Source organism: Vombatus ursinus, unplaced genomic scaffold (genome assembly GCF_900497805.2).
Source record: "Vombatus ursinus unplaced genomic scaffold, bare-nosed wombat genome assembly UNPS02014775.1, whole genome shotgun sequence".
Lineage (NCBI taxonomy): Eukaryota > Metazoa > Chordata > Mammalia > Diprotodontia > Vombatidae > Vombatus > Vombatus ursinus.
In genome coordinates this window covers 14,653,438-14,673,315 of record NW_020954553.1, presented here as the reverse complement: position 1 = coordinate 14,673,315, position 19,878 = coordinate 14,653,438, and the positions used below count along the sequence as shown (strand labels likewise).

The 19,878-nt window shown below is 40.2% G+C and overlaps 1 protein-coding gene across 8 annotated transcripts in view; it reads left to right on the top strand.

Annotated features, from left to right (window-relative positions):
- ZMYM4 (zinc finger MYM-type containing 4) overlaps positions 1–9,439 on the top strand; it is a 132,502-nt gene extending 123,063 nt beyond the window's left edge. For all 8 annotated transcript variants that reach the window (XM_027864441.1, XM_027864440.1, XM_027864443.1 and 5 more), the window contains 4 exons: positions 772–883; positions 1,573–1,821; positions 5,445–5,574; positions 6,913–9,439. In XM_027864441.1, coding sequence (XP_027720242.1) covers positions 772–883; positions 1,573–1,821; positions 5,445–5,574; positions 6,913–7,120 — 699 coding nt within the window. In that variant the 3' untranslated portion in view covers positions 7,121–9,439. The remainder of the gene's footprint in view (positions 1–771; positions 884–1,572; positions 1,822–5,444; positions 5,575–6,912) is intronic.
- Positions 9,440–19,878: the final 10,439 nt, after the last annotated feature.

Genomic DNA, 19,878 nt, shown 5'->3' with positions numbered 1-19,878 from the left:
GAACTTAGGATAGTAATATTTAAAGAAGAGATTACTAAGTGGTGGTTACAGAGAGGCTGTGGAGAGCAAGAAGTATTCCAGCTTCTTCTGTAGGACTAGAGAGCATTAAGAATTGTTAGTGCTGGAAAGGATGACCAGCCATGCAGGGACATTTGGGGGGAGCCAGATATCTGTGAGAGCAAATAGTCAGAAAGAATGGGAGAGAAAAAGGTCTACAATGAAAGGAAGTTTGTTTGCCCTAGAACTAAAATGCCAGAGGGCACAGTAGGAGGGATGTGGCCAGACATGGGGCAGGATGGAGGTGAAAGAAGGAGATAAACTTGCCTCTTGATAGATCCCAACTGAACACCCACCTGGGTTTTCATGTTCCTTCCAGCTTTACTCAGACTTTGCTGACCTGCACACCCCAGGATTGGCAGAATTCCTCTTCATTCAGGGCTTCTAGTCGTGGCTCCCCTATCAGGGTCATCATTCCTCTTGCTGAAAAATCTCTGTGCTTCAGTAAGCAATTAACTATTCAGAAAACATTTTTTCAAGTGTGTCAGAGACCAGTGTACATTTAGATTTTCCTTCTTGAACCTGATATTTTTTATATCTGTTTCATTGATATTTTTCTTAACTGGTAATGGAACACTATTCATAGTGTAGTGAGATTGTAAATTAAAAGGAAAGCTTTACCTTTTTTTTTTATTAAAATGGAAAAAAAAAATAACTTTTGTCCTTTTTCTGTGTACCAACAAACATATGTCTATCTTTCCTTTTTTATTGCAGTACCTGTTTGAGAATGGGAGAATAGATAACATTTTTACTGAACCCTATTCCAGATTTATGATTGAACTTACAAAACTTTTGAAAATATGGGAACCTACAATACTTCCTAATGGTAGGACAATGATGGGTTGGGGGAGTTTTATATTTTTTATGTGTATTCTTACATATATAATACTTTTTGGTTTTCTGAGCCTTCTGCCAATCATGTCACAATGACGTTTATATTCTTGCTATATGTATCACCACTCTGTCCCCAAATTTTATATTATGTAAAATATCCTCTCAACACTGGAGTCCTTTGGAGAAAAGAGAGACTATGAATTGATTGGTCTTTGGGAATTGTATGCATCTCATCCAAGAAAAATTACATATTTCCTCTATCTTATTACCAAATAGAAAAAATACATAGTTTTCAGTCAGGTAGAATTCAGGCAGAATTTCCATGCCAGTACTCAAATTCAAGAATTTGAGGTGTGTGATATGTTTCCTTTTGCAAAACCTAATACTTAAAGAAATTTCTCATATGATCTTTAACGCTTTTAAAACCCTTAAAGCCATGCACCTTTAAAAGGAAACCATGCAATAACAATAACCTTAATGATATATCAAGGAATGTTGTGGCAGCTCCCCATCTTCCCTTGTGCTCCATGTTTATTTGAATATAGAAAAGGAAAATACATATGGATTCCCCCTCACCGGGGTTTGCTTGCCCACTGGATTGAGATCTGTTTAGCTTTTCCCTTTGCGTGGAATGGGTGAATAAATGCTGTTCCCCTCTCTTTTCTCCACATTCCTCTTCAGGGTACATGTTCTCTCGGATTGAAGAAGAACATTTATGGGAGTGCAAACAGTTGGGTGCTTACTCACCGATCGTTCTCTTGAATACACTTCTTTTCTTCAATACCAAATATTTTCAATTAAAGAATGTCTCAGAGCACCTGAAGCTTTCCTTTGCTCATGTGATGAGGCGGACCAGGACTTTGAAATCTAATGCCAAGATAACATATTTGAAGGTTTTCCCTCCTTTTCAGAAGCAGGAGGTAGAATCAGGTATGTGGTGCTATTTTTTAATATCTTTATAAATCTTATGTGTATATTTATGGTGTTCAGATGGATCACTTAACTATTATCTGCGCAGGCTGGTAGCCTGAAATTTTTGGACATAGAAAATAGCTGCTTTGTTTTTAACACTGAAATTAACTCCCTGCAGTTTCAATATTAACCAGGACTATTTGCTACATCTATTTATTTACCATAGTCAGTCTGAAGTTTTTCAATATGAAGGTTTGATCTCCTTTTGAGGCTTATAGACTGATACAGCATTCTCATATCACCTTGTTGGCATCAAATACGACATTATGCTTTTACATTTATTATCTGATTTGATCCTCATGATCCTTTGATCCTGTGAGATAACACAGAGAAGGTATTTTCCCTATTTTTCAGCTAAGGAAATTAAGGTGTAAGTGATTTGCCCAAAGTCGTAAGTGGTAGAGCTGAAATTAAAGATCATGTCTTTTTAACTTCCAAGCCTCTAGTATACCTTCCACTATTCATGTTGCCTTTAAGTTAGTATTATTGCTTTATAGTTAGAGAGGACTTCTCTTTATTTTTGTTTTTATCAAGATGTCTAATGCAACGTTCCTTTTGTCCAGGTAACCAGTAGAGGTCATTGCTGAATGCTTAGCACTGTACAATTCAGTGTTCAGGATATGTCAAAAATGAAAAATCCTAGCAGCTTTAGTCTTTTTTTCATGAAATTATCATGTAATCATTTATTTTGTAATTATGTAATTACATATTATGTAATCCTGTATCAAATTATCATGTAATTATTTTTTAAAGCAGTACTTAACATTTTAAAAAATTTATTGAGATGTCTTTTTTTTTTTTTAACATCACTTTCATTTCCAAATATATTTCTTCCATTACCCTGGGAGCGCAGTGGATAGAGCACCCGCCCTGGAGTCAGGAAAACCTGAGTTCAAATCCGGCCTCAGACACTTGATACTTACTAGCTGTGTGATTCTGGACAAGTCACTTAACACCCCATTGCTTAGCAAAAAAAAAAAAAAAACCCAAAACCAAAAAACTATCCAACAGTTCAGCAGACACATCAACTGTGTTGAACAGTATAAGATGATACATTTTGTTAACTTTTCTCTTAAATCAAGGCTGTTTATTATAATTACAAAATATTGAAGTTTGTTGTTTTTTTATTACATTGTTGGAGTTATGTATATCATTTCCTGGTTTTATTTAGTTCACTTTATATCAATTTATATAAATCTTATCATACATTCCAAATTCTTTATATTCATCATAATGCCTTGTAGATCTCACTAACAAGGAAGAAGCAGTTTGGTGGGGTGGAAACTTTGGGAACCTTGATAAATGTGATCACTCCCATTTTTCAGAAGTTTGTAATACAGAAGTGAAAGAAAGGGAAATTGGTCATTTTCTAACATACAGTCTAGTTTTTAGGAGATATCCATAGGGTTCAGAAAAAGAAATTGCTAGGTTCTCTGGCTTAACATTCTGTAGGAGATTCTATCTATTAAGACTGAAATTCTATAAACTATAAAGATAGGTAATTCCAGTGGAAAGAAAAAGGAGTTGTCTGAAGAGACCATGGTGGATAGACAGGAATGTAATGTACATAAGCTAAAAGCAAAGAAAATTACAGACTAGAGATAGGTGAATTTTGGACTAGTTGAACGGTTGGAACCAAAGAATAATCATGGGTAATTATGTGACTTCTTAGGAAAAAGAGTCTAATAAAGTGCTTTAGGGATCTGTACTTAGCCCTGTATTCCTTAACATTATTATCAATTACTTGGATGAAGATATAATTATAATACATAATTTGGAGGAAACACAAAGCTGGAACAGATAGCCAACATATTGAATGACAAAATTAGATCCAGAAACATCTTGACATGCTAGAATATTGGACCTAATTAAATAAAATGGAATATAATAAGGATAAATTCTAATTATTCTTGGATTTTAAAAATCAACTTAACAAGCACAAAACAGGCAGCCATGGCTAAATAGCATTGCTTCTGAGGAGAGCTGGAGATTTTATTGTATTACAAATTTAACTTGTCAGCACTATGATATGGTGGTCAAAAAGTAATGTTATCTTAGGCTGCATGAAAAGGGACATGGCATTTAGGACTGATAAAATTATAGTTACATTCTACTCTGGTCACCCAACACCTCAAATATTATGTTCAGGTCTGGATGCCTCATTTTTGGAAGAACTGTAGTGCATCCAAAAGAGGGCAGCCAAGAGAGTGAAGGAACTTAGGAAGTTTTCCCTGGGAGAAAAACCACTTAGAATTTCTTTACTTCTCTTAATAATGGTGGATAAATTAGCAAGGGGTACCACTGTTTTGGATCTCATTCTCTCCAGTATGGCAGAACTAGGTGTTGGAGGAGAAAATGATGAGAAACTTGGGAGAAGGCGACTATTCCAAATTTGAATTTGGTAGAGGAGAAGAAAACCTAGAATGGCCTCATGTGCAGCCAGGGATAGTAGAAAGGAGATGAAGAAGCCTATGATTTAGAACGCCATAGGAGAACTCTGCATAGGAAGGGTTGGAAACCTCTGAAGACACACAGAGGTAAAATTCTAGGGACACTGCCAGGCTGGAGAGCATCAAGGTGGAGGCAGCCAGCCAGATGAAAGGCTTTGAATTCTGAGGAGGAGGGGAGTTGTGAGATTTTTGCTGTCTTGAATTACTTGAATTGTTATATGGAAGAGAGATTGTTCTGCTTAGGCCCAGTGGGCAGAACTAGGACCAATGGATGGAAATTCCAAAGCAGCAAATTTAGGATCTTTTGGAGGAAAATCCTTGTAACCATTAGAGCAAGGCTGGGGGTGGGGGTGCGGTTTGGGTTGGACAGTAGGTTTTCCATCCCTAGAAATCTTCAAAGGAAAAGCTGCATTTCTACTTTTTGGATATACTATAGAAGGGATTCTCATTTAGATGTTAGAGTTGATGGCCTCTGAGGGTCCTTCCAACTGATGGATTCTGTGATTATATTTACAGAACTCTTATATTTTACACAATCAAGAATTACATTTATTCTGTAGTTGACAGAAATAGATTTTCCTCTTTTCACTTCCCCTGGCTTCTTTGCGGACCTCTGTAGAATATTTTAACTGAAAAATGATTTGTCTATTATGTGAAGTGACTTTCGCTTGGCACTTCCATTTAGCACTAATTCTACTTCTGATAATTCTCTAGGAGGAAAAAAGTTTGAATCAATAACCCATTGTATATGATGACCCATTGTATATGATGATCCATTGTATGCCAACAGGAATGCTTGGAGGCAGAAGGCTAGTTACTTTCTTGGTTTGCCTACTGTAGCAGGAGAGCAGCTGATCTTGGGATCTGTTTGGCTTGAGCTCACATCTGTTTTCTGTTGCTATGGATGCCAGGAACCTAGTTAGACCCAGGGAAGATTTTTTTTTCTGCTGTGAATGTCAGGTTCTCCAGGAATAAATTGCTTCCAGCCATCTTGTTCTTCTTTCATAAGAAATGTTCATTGGCAAGTAGAATTTCTGGTTTTGCAGTTAAATCCAGGAAGCATCTTTGGTGCTTAAAGTGAAGACACTTTCTTATTCCCCTTACAATCTTTTTTTACCCCACTATCTCTAGATAAACTAACTGTGGGAAAGAGAAAACGTAATGAGGATGAAGAGATTTCAGCTGCTGTGGAAATGGTTGAAAATGCAGACAACCCACTAAGATGCCCAGTCCGTCTTTATGAATTTTACCTGTCAAAATGGTAAGTAGCATATGGATCCCCAGTGCACAAAGTAGATCATAACGATTCTGGATTTCAGTACATTGGAACCCAGAGATGTAGTACAGGCCTGTGACTGGCTAATGTGAAGGGCAAAGATATATTGTTATAGAATAAAGTCAGATTGCTCAGTTTTTATTGGCCATCTGGTTGCCTGGGAGACAAACTATCTCAGTGGTCCTTAGCACTGTGGACTTTTTTTATGTACCAGTCAAAAAGGGAAGGAAGCATTACATATAGAGACCAGGATGTCAAAGGGTCAGGATTTTCTGTGTATAGAAATTGGAACATCTTACAACTTTCAACACATGGAGATCTAGAAATAGGAACAAGTATGCATTCTCATTAGATACACAGGGCTGATGGTAGGCAGTTTCTAATGTGGAATCACTTATACTAAGTCTTGTTCTACAACATCTGGATATAAATATTACCTTTCCCTTAATTCTAAAAAGAAATTCCCCTCCTCCCCCCTCCCAAGTTTTCTAAAAACCTCATTGCAAATAAGTCAAGCCGGGCAGAGTGACTTTCTGATAGCATCTAAACTTTTGTTTTAATGCAACTTTTTCATAGAAGCTAATTTTGTTTAATAAATGACTACCATCCATAAATAATGGTCATTGTACCTAGTGTTGAGTAGACCCCTGGCTTCTGAGCAACAGCAATTAATTGATTAATGACAGAAAGTAGAGAAGATAACTTTATTCTGCAAAATATTTAAGGAGGCAAGATCTGTTTTTAAGAATTTTGATATTTGTCCTCCTCTTACAGAAGTAAATAATATAAATTTGGTATTGTTGAGCACCCTTTTTAAGTGAAATGGTAGGAGATGGCAGTATTGCTCACCAGGTTTATATCAGTGTTGTAGGCAGTAGAACCTATCTTTTAAAAGACTTGGTCTTTACCCCATCACTTCAGTGATTAATCCCATGTGTAATTATGCAGAGATTCAGTTTTAACTCGGGTTATAACGATCAAGAAAAGTACATAGTGGGTTTCAAACTAACACATTTGGGAAAAACTTTAACTACTATATATTTCTATATAGGTACTATAGCTTATAAAATAGGAGTTTTCAGGGATAGGATACAAGACATCTACTGTTTTTAAGTGTCCTCTCTCAGGTCATAGGCCTGCAAAATTTCAAACTCTAGTTAATCAATAATTCTGAGACTTATAAGTCATGAGAGCCTTGAGGATACTGAAGTTCTCTTCCCCAGAAAAGATTTAGCTGAAAGTTGTTGTGATATTGGCCCATCACTCAGGGAATGGTGGTGATGGACTCCTCTGGCTTAAATTTTCTCTTCTTTCTGTGGATAGTTCTGAAAGCGTGAAGCAGAGAAGTGATGTATTTTATCTTCAGCCTGAACGCTCCTGTGTACCCAATAGCCCCATGTGGTATTCCACATTCCCAATAGACCCTGGGACCTTGGACACCATGTTAACACGTATTCTCATGGTGAGGGAAGTACACGAAGAACTTGCCAAAGTCAAATCCGAAGACTCTGATGTTGAGTTATCAGATTAAAACTGAAGTGGGATTTTATTTTCATACACATTTGTAAGCACCAAACTGTGAATGCATCCAGCCTTCAGAAAACGGTGTGTATCAGATAGCCCAAGTCCTCTTGACTTGGTTATAAAATAAAGGAAAAAGGCATCTTGTGGAACCACAGTGGATGTACAAACTGGAATCGAAGGAAGCACGCTGAAAGAGATGACATCCTTTGGCATTGATAGAGTTCTTAAACAACTAAAGAAGAAACTAACCTACTTCTGAGTGGTGCATTATCTTGTTTTGTTTGGGAATAACAAATTGTGAAATATTTTTAAGGAAAACTGTTGTATAAAACCATAGTAAACATATACCTTAGAGAGGTAGGTCACAATACTGTGACTTTGGAGTGAAATTTTGGCTGCTGTTGACTACTATAGGGCAAGCCCTGCATTAGTCAGGGAAGAAACCCATAGAATTTTCATGAGAGATAATAAATGAGGTATGTGGGGCCCAGATTCAAGGACCTTAAAACACCTAGCTTCTTTTTTTCCAAGGAGTAGAGAATAAAGATGGTCTTGTTTTTGTTTGTCATGATCATTTAAGTTGGTGAAGGATGCCAGTCTTCAGTGCTTCTGCTGTGGTCCCTCGTGGGCAGGAAATGCCTTCACTGCTAATGTCATAGTGATGTCCCTCTTTATTTCCCAAATCTGTCACAGCTGGGGGTATAGGCTATGGCTAAAGTGAGGGAGCTGTGGTTGTAGACAGTGGGAATCTGTGGAGCACATGTTAAAACCCGAGGATCATGGAATGCTTAGAAAAATCCACTAAGGACACTTCTGAGGGTTCTGCTGCCCTTTATAATCTGATACCACTATCTCCTAAGTACTGTGGTACACAGAAAATAGGGGTCCCCCATTTTGTTTTAATTTTTTTTTTTCAAATGGCAGCTTCTCTTTCCACTTCTTTCCTGTCCCAATTCCCAGTTCTTTCCTTTGGCTTGTCTTCTGTGCCAGGTTCCAGAGGCCCTTGTCATTTCAAAACAATTGGTCCCTTTTTCTCCCCTCCTTTTGGCAAACTCATGTGTGATTAAATAAAGACACAGTATTACTCAGGCTATGAGAACCAAGGTAGAAAAGTACCTAATATGTTTCCAACTAAAGCGTTTAGAAGAACTTGTAGCTACTATATTCCTAAAAGTGAGACTTTCTAGGGGGTAAAAAACATTCTGTTTTAGGTGTCCACATTCAGGTCCTAACCCAGCAATGTTTCAGATGCTTAGCTACTCAGTAATCTTAGAGTTTTAAGTCATGGGAGCATTGGGTATATGAATTTCTCTCTCTTAGAAAAGATTTAGCTAAAGGTTGTTATGATGGCCACTCACCTTCTTTAAGATTGAATTGGGCCCTATGATGGAAATGTCAGAACCTCTCAGAAATTTTAACCGCCTTGAAAAAAATTTTCAAGATTTCCCCTTTTTGAAAGGTGGGAGGGGGTGGGCGGGAGCAGAAGGTCCGTGCTTTTTTTTTTGTTTGTTTGTTTGTTTGTTTTAAAACAGTAACTAAAGGTCATTTAACTACAATAAAAATCAGAAAGTAGCCTTTTGACATTGTGTACCTAGTCGTTTTGTCCCTCTTGCCTGTAACAGATTTCACGGATGTATTTTTAATAACAAAAACTGTGTGAAAAAAGTAAATCTGCCCCAATTCTGTATGATCACATCCATCTGTGTTTGTCATTTCTGACTATAGAACTTGCCTATTTCAAGTGCTTGTTTGAAGTGGAGGGATAAAAATCTGGCTGTCAGATATTACCTAATAAAGCATCTAAATCTTTCCTGGCATAATGGTCCCCATGCTAAGAAAATGGCAGTGTGTGGAAACACTGAGACACTTCCCCTTCTACCTGTAGTGGTGTAAGAAATACGCATAGTGAATGTAATGGATGAATTGTTATAAAGTAACCAGAAACAAACAAAATCTATATCTTTTAACTTGAGAACTACCATTACCCAGATAATGTATGATTGATTGTATAAGATCCCAGGATTTCAGGTGCATGTAAGTCTGCAAAGTGGCCCAGAACCCTAATCTAATGCCTAGGAGAAAATATTGATAATTAATTCTTGATCATTACTGATAAGTATAGCCGTTAACATTTGTGTGTCTAGTTGTTTGGGTTTTTGTTTTTATTTTATTAAAATTATGTGAAATGGGCTTTTTTCCCCCCAGGGAGAAAAGCAAGAGAAACACCCTAGTCACTCTTTTAAAATCAAAACAAAAAAACTTCTGGGTTTTCCCTTGACAAAAGCCACAGAAATATTCCCCTAGAATAAAATCGTATATTTGTATATGATGGGTGAGTTATTCTTTTTTTCCGTCTTGGAAAAACTTTGGCTTTTTTCCCCTTAGGTCCTGTGGTATGTCTCAGCATATTTTAAAATTACAGGGAAAAAATTCGATCTGATTTACTTGCTTCCAGAAAACATTATTTTTATTCAGTCAGGTAAGCATCCATTATCTCATTGAAAAGTCTTTTAACTATTTTTCCCACCAGTAGTTTTAGTGAAGAGAAGGCTAACGTCAAAATCAGAAATATGTTAGTTCTAGACCTTTTGATCATGAACAAGACACTTTACTTCTTAGTGTCTCGGGCAATTCAAGAAAGAGGAATTGTGTGTGGTTTTCTAAGTCAAAATATGGCCGCAAAGATCCTTAGGTATGATTTAGTGACCCCCGTTACAGTTTGACACCACTGATGTACATTATGTCATAGAAATTTCTTCAATTCATTATTGGTTTCTATCAAATGTTAGCTTCCTACTTTAAAAGTTCTACTGGTTTATGGTTTCAAATATTTAGAATGAGGTACCTGTATGCAGTACTACAATAAACTACAAGTTAGCAGATAATTTGTTTGCCAGTGACCTGTAGGAACTAGTCCTGGGGCCAAACCAAGCCAACTAATCTATGGTTCCACAGCTCTTAAAGTGGTCAGATCCTGAATAAATCTTTAATATTTATGAATGTATTTATTTGTAAAATTGTTGACTTAGGGAATAGTTTTACTCTTGCCTTAAAAAACAAAGATGACATTGTAATACAATCTGTATATCACAACAAAAGAAAAAATGCATGCCTTTCACTTCTTCTTGCCACTTTCCCTTCCCCAACCCTCAAAAAAAAAAAAATGATGATGATGATGATGATGGTGATGATAATTGTGGGCTGAGAAATGACCCCCGACCAGGTGGCAGGGAGATGGACATCAGTAAAATAAAAATGAATGGTCCAAAATACCTTAAATTTGAGAAAGGCAGCATAGTATCATGGAAAGAATAATACACTATAGAAAACAATTGTGGGATTTTCTCAGTCATAGGAGTATACGCTGTATACTGTTATGTCGGCTTGGGAGAAAGAACCACAGTGATCCTTGCTGCTGATGCTGGAGATAGGCTGTCAAGATCATTATCAAGGAAGTGAGTAGCCCGGCTTAGGAGCTTGAATTAAAAGGATAGGTGCCCCAAACTAAAAGAACAGACACATTTCTTAATAGGTAGAGCCCCGGGGTTGGCAGATCCATAAACCAAAGAGAGTAAACATTGGATGAAGACAAGAAGTGACTCCACTTGGTTGTCCTTGAATCTCAGAGGCAGTTATCAGCCTCTGTCTTGGGGTGAAAATTTGGGGAGACTAGGAATGAAAGTGTTCACAAGGGTTTTACCACTTACGGGAGGGGTCTTTAAAATTGAAAAGAAGAGGTGGTGGCATTCCTAGGAGTGACTGTTAGATATTTATGCAAAGGTAATTCAGTAATGTGAGACAGTACATGCTATTTATTCTTGCTGTATGGTGTGAATCTCAAAATTGGCTCACATGCTCAAGATTAGTTGTGTTCTTGAACCGAGTTTCATTGCACAGGGCAGATGAGGGAATGTGCTGAAGAAGAGAGAGGGGTTAGACTGACCCATAGTCGGTGAGAAATAATTCCATGTTTTTGGTTTGCCTGACATGAAGCCAAAAAAGGAACCAAGGAAAGTGGCAATAAAACTTGCCTTTCCTTCCTTCACCCCTTTGATTCTGCAGGCATTTTCTATAGCCCAGTTACTGAGGAAAACAATTTTTTTGTTATTGATTCCCATGTTTGGCATGGCTTGCTGCTTTTAAACATCCATGTCTACCTTGCCCAAGATTCCTGAAATAACTGAGCCAGAAATTTTTTTGGGGGGGGGGGTCTCTACAGGATACATATAATGAAAAGTGTGAAGGATAGTTCCCCAAAGCTCTTTATGATCCACTTTAGGAAACTCCAGACCTAGTATCCAGAGCCGAAGAAATGTATCCCACAGGAGTCAGATCTCTTCAGAGCAAATGTGCTATTTTTTGGACTTGCCTGGAAGTAGGAGAAGACAGTTGTATGACACTGTGTTCAATGAATTCATTGCTCAGACGCATTGCCATGTATCTGAAGATACATTCGTACTAGAAGCTTTCCCTGGAAGCTTACGTCAAGTTACCAGAAGCCAACTAGAAATTGAAAAGCCACATATCCCTTCTCCTAATGGACAACTAAGCCTGCTTGCCTCTGGGAATTCAGAATGTTTGTTGTCATTTCCATTTCCAGGAAGCAGCACGTGGAATCCTTCAACAATGCGTTTTCTTGAAGATGATCCCACATCCTTGGAGTATTTGGGCCCTTCTGCCCCACCTCTTAGCTTCTTTGATTCCCGTGAGACCGGCTCAAGTCCTTCTTTTCTTGATGCCCCAGATACTAGTGCCTTTGTCTCCCACGTTACCGTACCCCTAGTCTGTATGTATCGTTTATACCTAGTTGTGTCCCCCCTTCCTCCATCAGAAGTGCAGAAACTCTTTGCCTGTCTTTATATCCCCAGCAATTAACAGAGTGAAAACACTAAATAAATGTTGGTTGGCTGGCATTTATTAAATGCCTACTGCTTTATTTGGTCCTATGACTCGGGTAAAAGCAAATATCTGTACTGAGGATTTCTAGAAAATTAGTACTCAGGAAATGATATCACAAGTTTGATTGTTATGTGAGCAAACAGACAAAGCATATATGTATGTACCATAAGGCAGAGGTTTGTCCCTACATGTGAGAAACCCCAGCTGGAGGGTGAGGGAGACGTGTTGGGGAGGGAACAGCCTTAAAGCTGGGTACATGTGGCAAGATTATATACCCTACAAAATGGGCTTGGTTGAGAACAGCTAATTGGTGCCATATGTAGGAGAGGGTATTCTTATTCAGACCCATGTGGTGAAAAGTTCTTGGAGTCCATCATCAATACCAGGCTTGGGTAAAGCTTAGGTAGAGGGAGTATATCATGACCACAAACTGGTGGGAGGATCTAACCATAAGGCAGCAAGAATTTGTCCCATCAAAAACTACAAGTCTAACTAACAAAGTTAGCAGTGGAAAAGTACAAATGTCTTTTGCTCATATAGGCATTGGGACTACTTAGCCTGAGTCCCATCATTATAACACAACATCTAACATAAAGTTTATAATTATCACACCTACTGTGCTAAAAGCTGAGGATACAAAGAAAGGCCCTCCAGGACCTCACAATGTAATGAAAGGCAACATGCAAACAGCTATGTACAAACAAGCTATATTTTGGGATCAGTAGAAAGTAATCAACAGAAGGAAGGCACTAAAATTAAGAGGGATTAGGAAAGGCTTTCTGTGGGAGGTGAGATTTTAGCTGGGATCTAAGGGAAGCCAGGAAGGAGAGAATTCCAGGCATGTAGTAGGATAGCCATTGAAAATACCCAAAGCCAAGAGATGGCATGTCTTGTTTGAGGAATAAGGAATCCAGTGTGGACTGAAGTCCCTGATGAAGTGTAAGGTCTAAGAAAGAAAGTGGGATTTAGGTTACGAAGGGCTTTGAATGCCAAACAGGATTTTATATTGATCTTGGGGGTGATGAGGAGATACAGGAATGACATGGTTGGATTTGTGCTTTACGAAAATCACTTTGGCAGCTGAATAAAGGACAGACTGGAATGGGGAGAGAATTGTGGCAGGCAGATGAACCAGCAGGCTTATTGAAACAGGGGTAAGAGGAGGGTCTGCATGGGGGCTGGGGATGGGTGAGATAGAGGCAGGGGAGAGAGAGTGAGGAGTCAAGGATGACAAGGTTGAAAGCCTGAAGACTGAAAATATAGTAGTGCCCTAAAAGAAATAGGGAAATTTGGAAGAGAGAAGGCCTTGGGAATGGAGGTAGGAAATTAGTTCGGTTTTGAACATGTTTAAGTAGGCAATTGGAAAATTGAGACTGGAGTTCAGCAAAAAAGGTGAGTGCTACATAAGTAGATTTGGGAATCATCAGCATGGAGGTGATTGCATCCATGGGAGCTGCTGAGACCACCAAGCGAAGTAGTTTAGAAAAGAGGACCCAGGACAGAGCCCTGTGGGACACCCAAAGTCAGCAGATGTTACTGGATGAAGATCCAGAAGACTGAGGAGTGGTCTGATTGGTAGGAGGAGAACCAGGAGAGAGTAGAGTCCTGAAAAGAGAATATTGAAGGAGAAGAGAAAGGTAGATGCAGGAGAGGTCCGGAAGGCTGAGGATTAAGAAAAGGCCATTGGATTTGGCAATTAAGTGATCATTGGTAACTTTGGAGAGAGTGTAGTTGAATGATGAGGTCAGAAGCCAGATTATAGAGAATTATAGAGAAGAAAGGAAATGGAAGCATCTATTGTAGATGACTTCAAGTTTAGCCACAAAACACAGGGAAAAGATGGGATGATAGCAGAGGTCAAATGAGAGTTTTTTGAGAATGGGGGAGATGTGGACATGTTTATTTTGTTGTTCAGTCATTTTTCAGTCATATCCAACTCTTTGTGATCCCATTTGAGTTTTTCTTGGCAAAGATACTGGAGTGGTTTGCTGTTTTCAGCTCATTTTACAGATGAGGAAACTGAGGCAAACAGGGTTGAGTGACTTGCCCAGGATCACACAGCTCGTAAGTGAAGCTGGATTTGAACTCAGTAAGATGAATCTTCCTGACTCCACCATACTCAGCAGTCTATCCATTGCACCACCTAGCGTGTTTGTAGGCAGTAGGAAAGAAGCCAAGTAGATGGGGAGAGATTGAAGATAAGTAAGAGAGTGGGAATGAGAAAGGGAATAATCTGCTGGAGGGGATGGGATGGCACGGGGTCACATGCATGGAGAGTTCAGTCTTGGTAAGAAGGGCTACCTCTTCATTTGAGAAGGGCGAAGAAAGAGATAACGGTAGAAGACATATGAATGAAATAAGGCAGAGGGAGAAGAGGGAGCTCATAGCAAAAGACCTCAAAATTTTCAGTAAAATATGAGGCATGGCTCTAGCCTGAAAGAGTGAGGAAAGGGGGAGCCATGAGATGTTTGAGGGAGGATGAAAAGGTTTGGAAAAGTCTGTGGCGAGTGGAACAGTAAATCCATTCAGGAGGTATAGAAGGATTACCTTACCACAATGAGGATCTACTTGAGATTATGTGACATAAATTTGTAATGAGCCTAGTCAACATGGTTCTGTGACTTTCTCTAGCTTTGTTCAGCAGTACATAACGCAGGACCAAAAGGGGATGGGAATGAACTCAAAGTAACAAGAAACTTAAGACAGTGTTGAGTTGAACTAGTTCACCAAGGGGTCAGGATGAAGAAGGGAGGTGAATATAGCCAGTGCAGGGCTAATGGTCTAAGGGAGAACAGAGGATTGGAGGTCATGATATGAAGGAAGAACAGGGTTTGGAGTAGCATGTAGAGGAAGAGGTGTAATGACAACAGACTGGGATCAGATATTTCAGAATTCATAGAGAATTCTTGTGCGTGATGGCAACACCAAAGATATGACTGTCTCTGTCGCTGTAGTGGGATGGAAGAACAAGTCATAGGAAATGCATAAATTGGAGCTCTGTGAGGTTTGGACATTTGCCAAAAGATGTTGAAGCCCCCCCTACTATGATGACGAGAGTTGAGGTAGAAAGATAGTAAGTCAGTTACTGGACTCATGGAGGAAGGAAGGAGAGTGTCCTAGAGGGCTGTAGGCAAGAGCTACCAGGATTTTGATTGGGTGGAAGGTATGGGTTGTATGGACCCCAAAGCAGGGGAGTTAATGAGTGACGATGCAAGGGGAGGAATCTGAAAAAGGCAGTGGGAGAGCAAGGAATATTCCAAATTCCCCACCTTGACTAGTGAGTCAGGGGCCATGAGTGAAAATGCAACCAATGCTGAAAACTGATGCTGTGACATCCAAAGAGAGCCAGGTCTCAGTGCAGGAGACAGGGCAAGAAAGAATAAAGTTAAAAGAAGAAAGCTGATTCATTACCTATGGAGCAGACATTTTAAAGAACATAGTTGGAAGGCTGGGTCACTTAAGACCAGAAGTTTGCAGGGGGAAGGACAGTGTTAAGCAAGATGTGATGAGGGAGTGGTTGGTGGAGGATAGAGAAAAGGCAATGGGAGTCCAGAATCGATGGGATAGAAGTCAGTTAATCATCAAGGAATGGGTTCAGGTGAGTTATCATTGTCCATAGGGTTTCTACCTCAGGTGAACTCAGGTGGAATTGTCTCAGGGATCAGGCAAGCTGTATGTCTGGAAATAGGGTGATGGAGAGATTGGGGAAAGAGAATGGAAGGTTGCCCAGATGGAGGCAAGATAAACCCCGTGAAACCGTAGGTGGTTAGAGAGGGTGCCTGGGGGGCATCCTTATGGGCCGTTTGTGGTCCTGTGGTGTCTGTCCTGTCAGCCACACTGGCAGTCAATCATCCATCACCCTTGCTCTATGTCCCACCAACAAGCCTCTCCTTCCATAATCAAACACGTTAGTACATCCCCCTGTCCTAAACTGAACAACTCTGTGTTTCATCTCAGAAAGCTCATAAGCAAGTTCTAACATGGTGAATCAAGAGCTTGTTGCAGGCATCCCCGCGGAGCAGAGCATTTCTGTAATTTCCTCCTTCCTGGGGTCCCTTCCAAGACTCCATGATGATCCTGTGTTCCCAGGAGGTTTTGTTTTCTCTCTTGTGGATGTGCTAAAGATGGCCAGTTCCAGACTGTCATAAAATGTGGGTAGTCAAATCAAACCACAGTACTTCAGGTGGACTCTGGCCAGGACAGAAGCTAAGAAGGCCGCCCTCTCCTTTGATCTAGACTTAGTTGATGTTAACGCAGCCTAAGGTCTCGTAAGCTTTTCTGGATACAATGTCCGAGTTCTGCAGTACCCCAGCGCTTTGTAGGCTGTTGTCTAGGTGTAGTTCTCCCATCCTGCATTTTGTACTTTTTAAAAAACTTAAGTGCAAGACTTTACATTTATTCCTGTTCAATTTCATCTTGCTAGGTTTGTAACTGTGTTTCCATCCAACCTGAATATCCCACTAGAACTTTGGGCTCAGTGGAGCAAAATCCACCCATACCCTTATCCCCAGTAGGGCTGCTGGGACCATTGTCTACCAGGCCTACCACCCCTTCCCCAAGTCAGAGCCTGACCCAGAGTTGAGTCCAAACTCTGTGTGAGCTCTTCAGTGTGTGCTTTATCCTTAAACATTTGGAAATTGATCTATAGAACTGGCCTTGTCTCTTGAGTTCAGTCTGGCCACTGGGGACCTGATGTCCACCAACCAAGGTGTTCATGGCCCAAACCTCAACTACTTCATTTTGGATCAATCAGTAAGCATTTAAGTGTCTGCTGGTTACCAGCCATTGTACTAGACAGACACAAAAGGTGAAACACAGTCCTTTCCCTAAAGGAACTTACATACAGTTGCATATTTGCACAAGTAAATATAGGCTATGTAAAAAAAAAATACAGAGATATTTGGGGGTGAGAGGAAGAGAGAAGTAGCAACTGGGGGAGTCAAGAAAAGTCTCTTGAAAGAGGTGATTCTTGGGGCAGCTAGGCAGTGCAGTGGATAGACCACCGTCCCTGAAGTCGGGAGGACCTGAGTTCAAATCCGCCTCAGACTAAACACTTGACACTTACTAGCTGTGTGACCCTGGGCAAGTCACTTAACCCCAACTGCCTAGCAAAAAGCAAAAAAAAAAAAAAGGTGATTCTTGAGCTAAGTTTTGAAGGGTGCTGGAATTCCAAAAAAGGGAGATGAAGGCAAAGATTCTGGTCATGGGAGACATTATACTGAAAGAGGTGGGTGGGGGGTAGAATATCAAGTATGGGGACCTGCAGGTAGGCTAGTTGGACTGCACAGGGTGCTTGAGGAGGGATAATGAGCAGTAAGCTCAAAAATGGGCTGCAGCCACTTCAGGACGGCCTTTGAAAGTCGTGTTCGTGTTTTATTCTAGAGGCAATAGGAGCCCCTGGAGCTTCCTGAGCAGGGTCATAACTCGATCGGTGTTTAGAAATATTAATTTGTGGGGAGGGAGGGAGAGAAAACTTAAAACTCAAAAGCTTTGGGAAGTGATTGTTGAAAACTAAAAATTAATAAGTTAATTTAAAAAAAGAAGCATTAATTTGGCAGTTACGTGGAGAGTGCGTTGAGGAAGAGAGAGGCTGGAAGTAGGCAGAACAATTAAGAGCCTATCACAGTAGTCCAGGAAAGAAGGGATAAGGATCTGAACTAGGGCAATTGTGGTGTAAGAGGAGAGGAGGGTGAGCGTGAGAGAAGACGTGAGGGCAAAATATCTAAGAGATGGCAATGAATTTGATATTGGAGCTGTGAGATACTGAAAAGTCAAGGAAGACTCCTAGATTGCAAATTTGGGTGTCTTCCATTGGAGATTACTTTTCAGATATCTCGTCTATATGCAGTTGAATGTTGTCTCTGCCGTTAGGATATAAGCTCCTTTGGACAAAAGGTCTATGTTTTGCCTTTTTGGGGGAAATTTCCCCGTGGGTGAGATCTGGGACCAGACGTCCCCAAGGTCTCTAGCTGGATGATCCAGGTGCATGCTCCTCCACATGTCGACTTCTTCCTAGAGTCTTTGTCCGTCTTCAGGCACCTCTCCTAGAAGAGAATCTATGAGTGTGTCTGTTTTCTCTTGAATCTGGAAGCCAGAAGACCAAGATTTATTTTCTCCCTAGCTCCAGCCGGTTTTGCACCTAACACGGAGGTGAATCAGTCACCACCAAGGAGGAGAGCTGTATGCAAGTGAGATTCTTGAGCCAGGAGTTACACACACACACACACACACACACACACACACACACACACACACACACACACACACACTATTTACTCTGCAATGCCTTAGGTGCCCAAAACCCAAGGAATAAAGCTACCAAGGGAAAAAAATATAAGTAAATAAATTGCCCCCATCTCTAAAGACTTTTAAAGGGGTGGGTGGGGGGAACTAGATAGAGATACCTATGGACTTAATAATAACAACAACAAAATAAGTACACAAGAAGATAAAGATGAAAGCAGAATTTAAGTAGAAGTGATGGTGAAAAAACAGGCCTGAAATATCATGGACTAAACCCCACAGCCCTTATCCTTCCCCATCCAGTGCCAGGTAGAATCAGTGTTTTTAATTAGACTCATCTGCAGAATGGGAGGGCTATACATAAAGGAGGAAATGGGACATAGAATATAGTGGAGAATGTATGGTGTATCCTAATGAAATCAATGGTAAGCAAAGACAGGAAAACAACTCCTGTGGTCTCAAGAAGAAAAGAAGCTACAGGAGAAAGAGGGAAATCTCAATTAGTGGGGCAGGGGGGGGGGGTTTCACTGAAGAGTACTCCCATGGTGTGGGGGGAGGTGAAGATACTCTATACCAGGAGATGGGAACTTCAAAATGGGTATGATCTGTAAGAGTTTGGTGTTGAGAGAGTCCACTACCTCTGAAAGGGTGTTGTGCCTCTATGGACAGCATTGTGCCTTAGGGAAAGAGCTGGGACAACCAGCATGCAGAAGGGTGGGAGGATATGAGATTCCAAACTGGATATTTCCTGACTAATGGGAGATAAAACTCTCACGAAGAGGAGTTAGAGAGCACCCACATGATCTGGTCCACAGGGAAATTTCTACCATGGAGTCATGTTTCTGTCCTTCCTATCACCTGCAGAAATTGGTCCTTCTAAGTCTGGCTTCTGACCTTATTCAAATAATGATCTCTTAATTGCCACGCCTAACAGCCTTTTCTCAATCTTCAATATTCTTGACCTCTCTGCAGCCTTTGACGCTGTCAATAACCCTCTTGTCCTTGATATTCTTTTTCCTCTAGGCTTTCCTGACATCAGTCTCTGCTAATTCTCCTCCCAACTATCTGACCACTCCTTGGTCTCCTTTGTTATACTGCCTCCACAGGGCTCCATCCTAGGCTCTCTTTTATTCTCTGCTATTTCATTTGGTGATCTCAATAGCTCACATGGATCTAATTATCACCTGTACATAATGATTCTCAAATCTACTTAACCAGCTTCAGTCTCTGCTGATCTCATCTCAATTTTGATATGACAGGTGATAGTCATCACCTCACACTTGGTCTATTGCAATATTGCCTCAAGTCTATCCCCACTCCCCAGTCTAGTCCATTCACCACTCATCTGTCAAAGTGATCTTCCTAAAACCTAAATCTAACCATATCCCTTTCTCTTTTTTCCCCCAAGGCAATTGGGGTTAAGTGACTTGCCCAGGGTCACACAGCTAGTAAGTGTCAAGTGTCTGAAGCTGGATTTGAACTCAGGTCCTCCCAACTCCAGGGCCAGTACTCAATCCACTACGCCATCTAGCTGCCCCTCCATATCCCTTTCTTATTCAATAAACTCCCTATCACCTCCAGGATCAAATATAAAACTTTCTGTTTGTCATTTAAAGCCCTTCA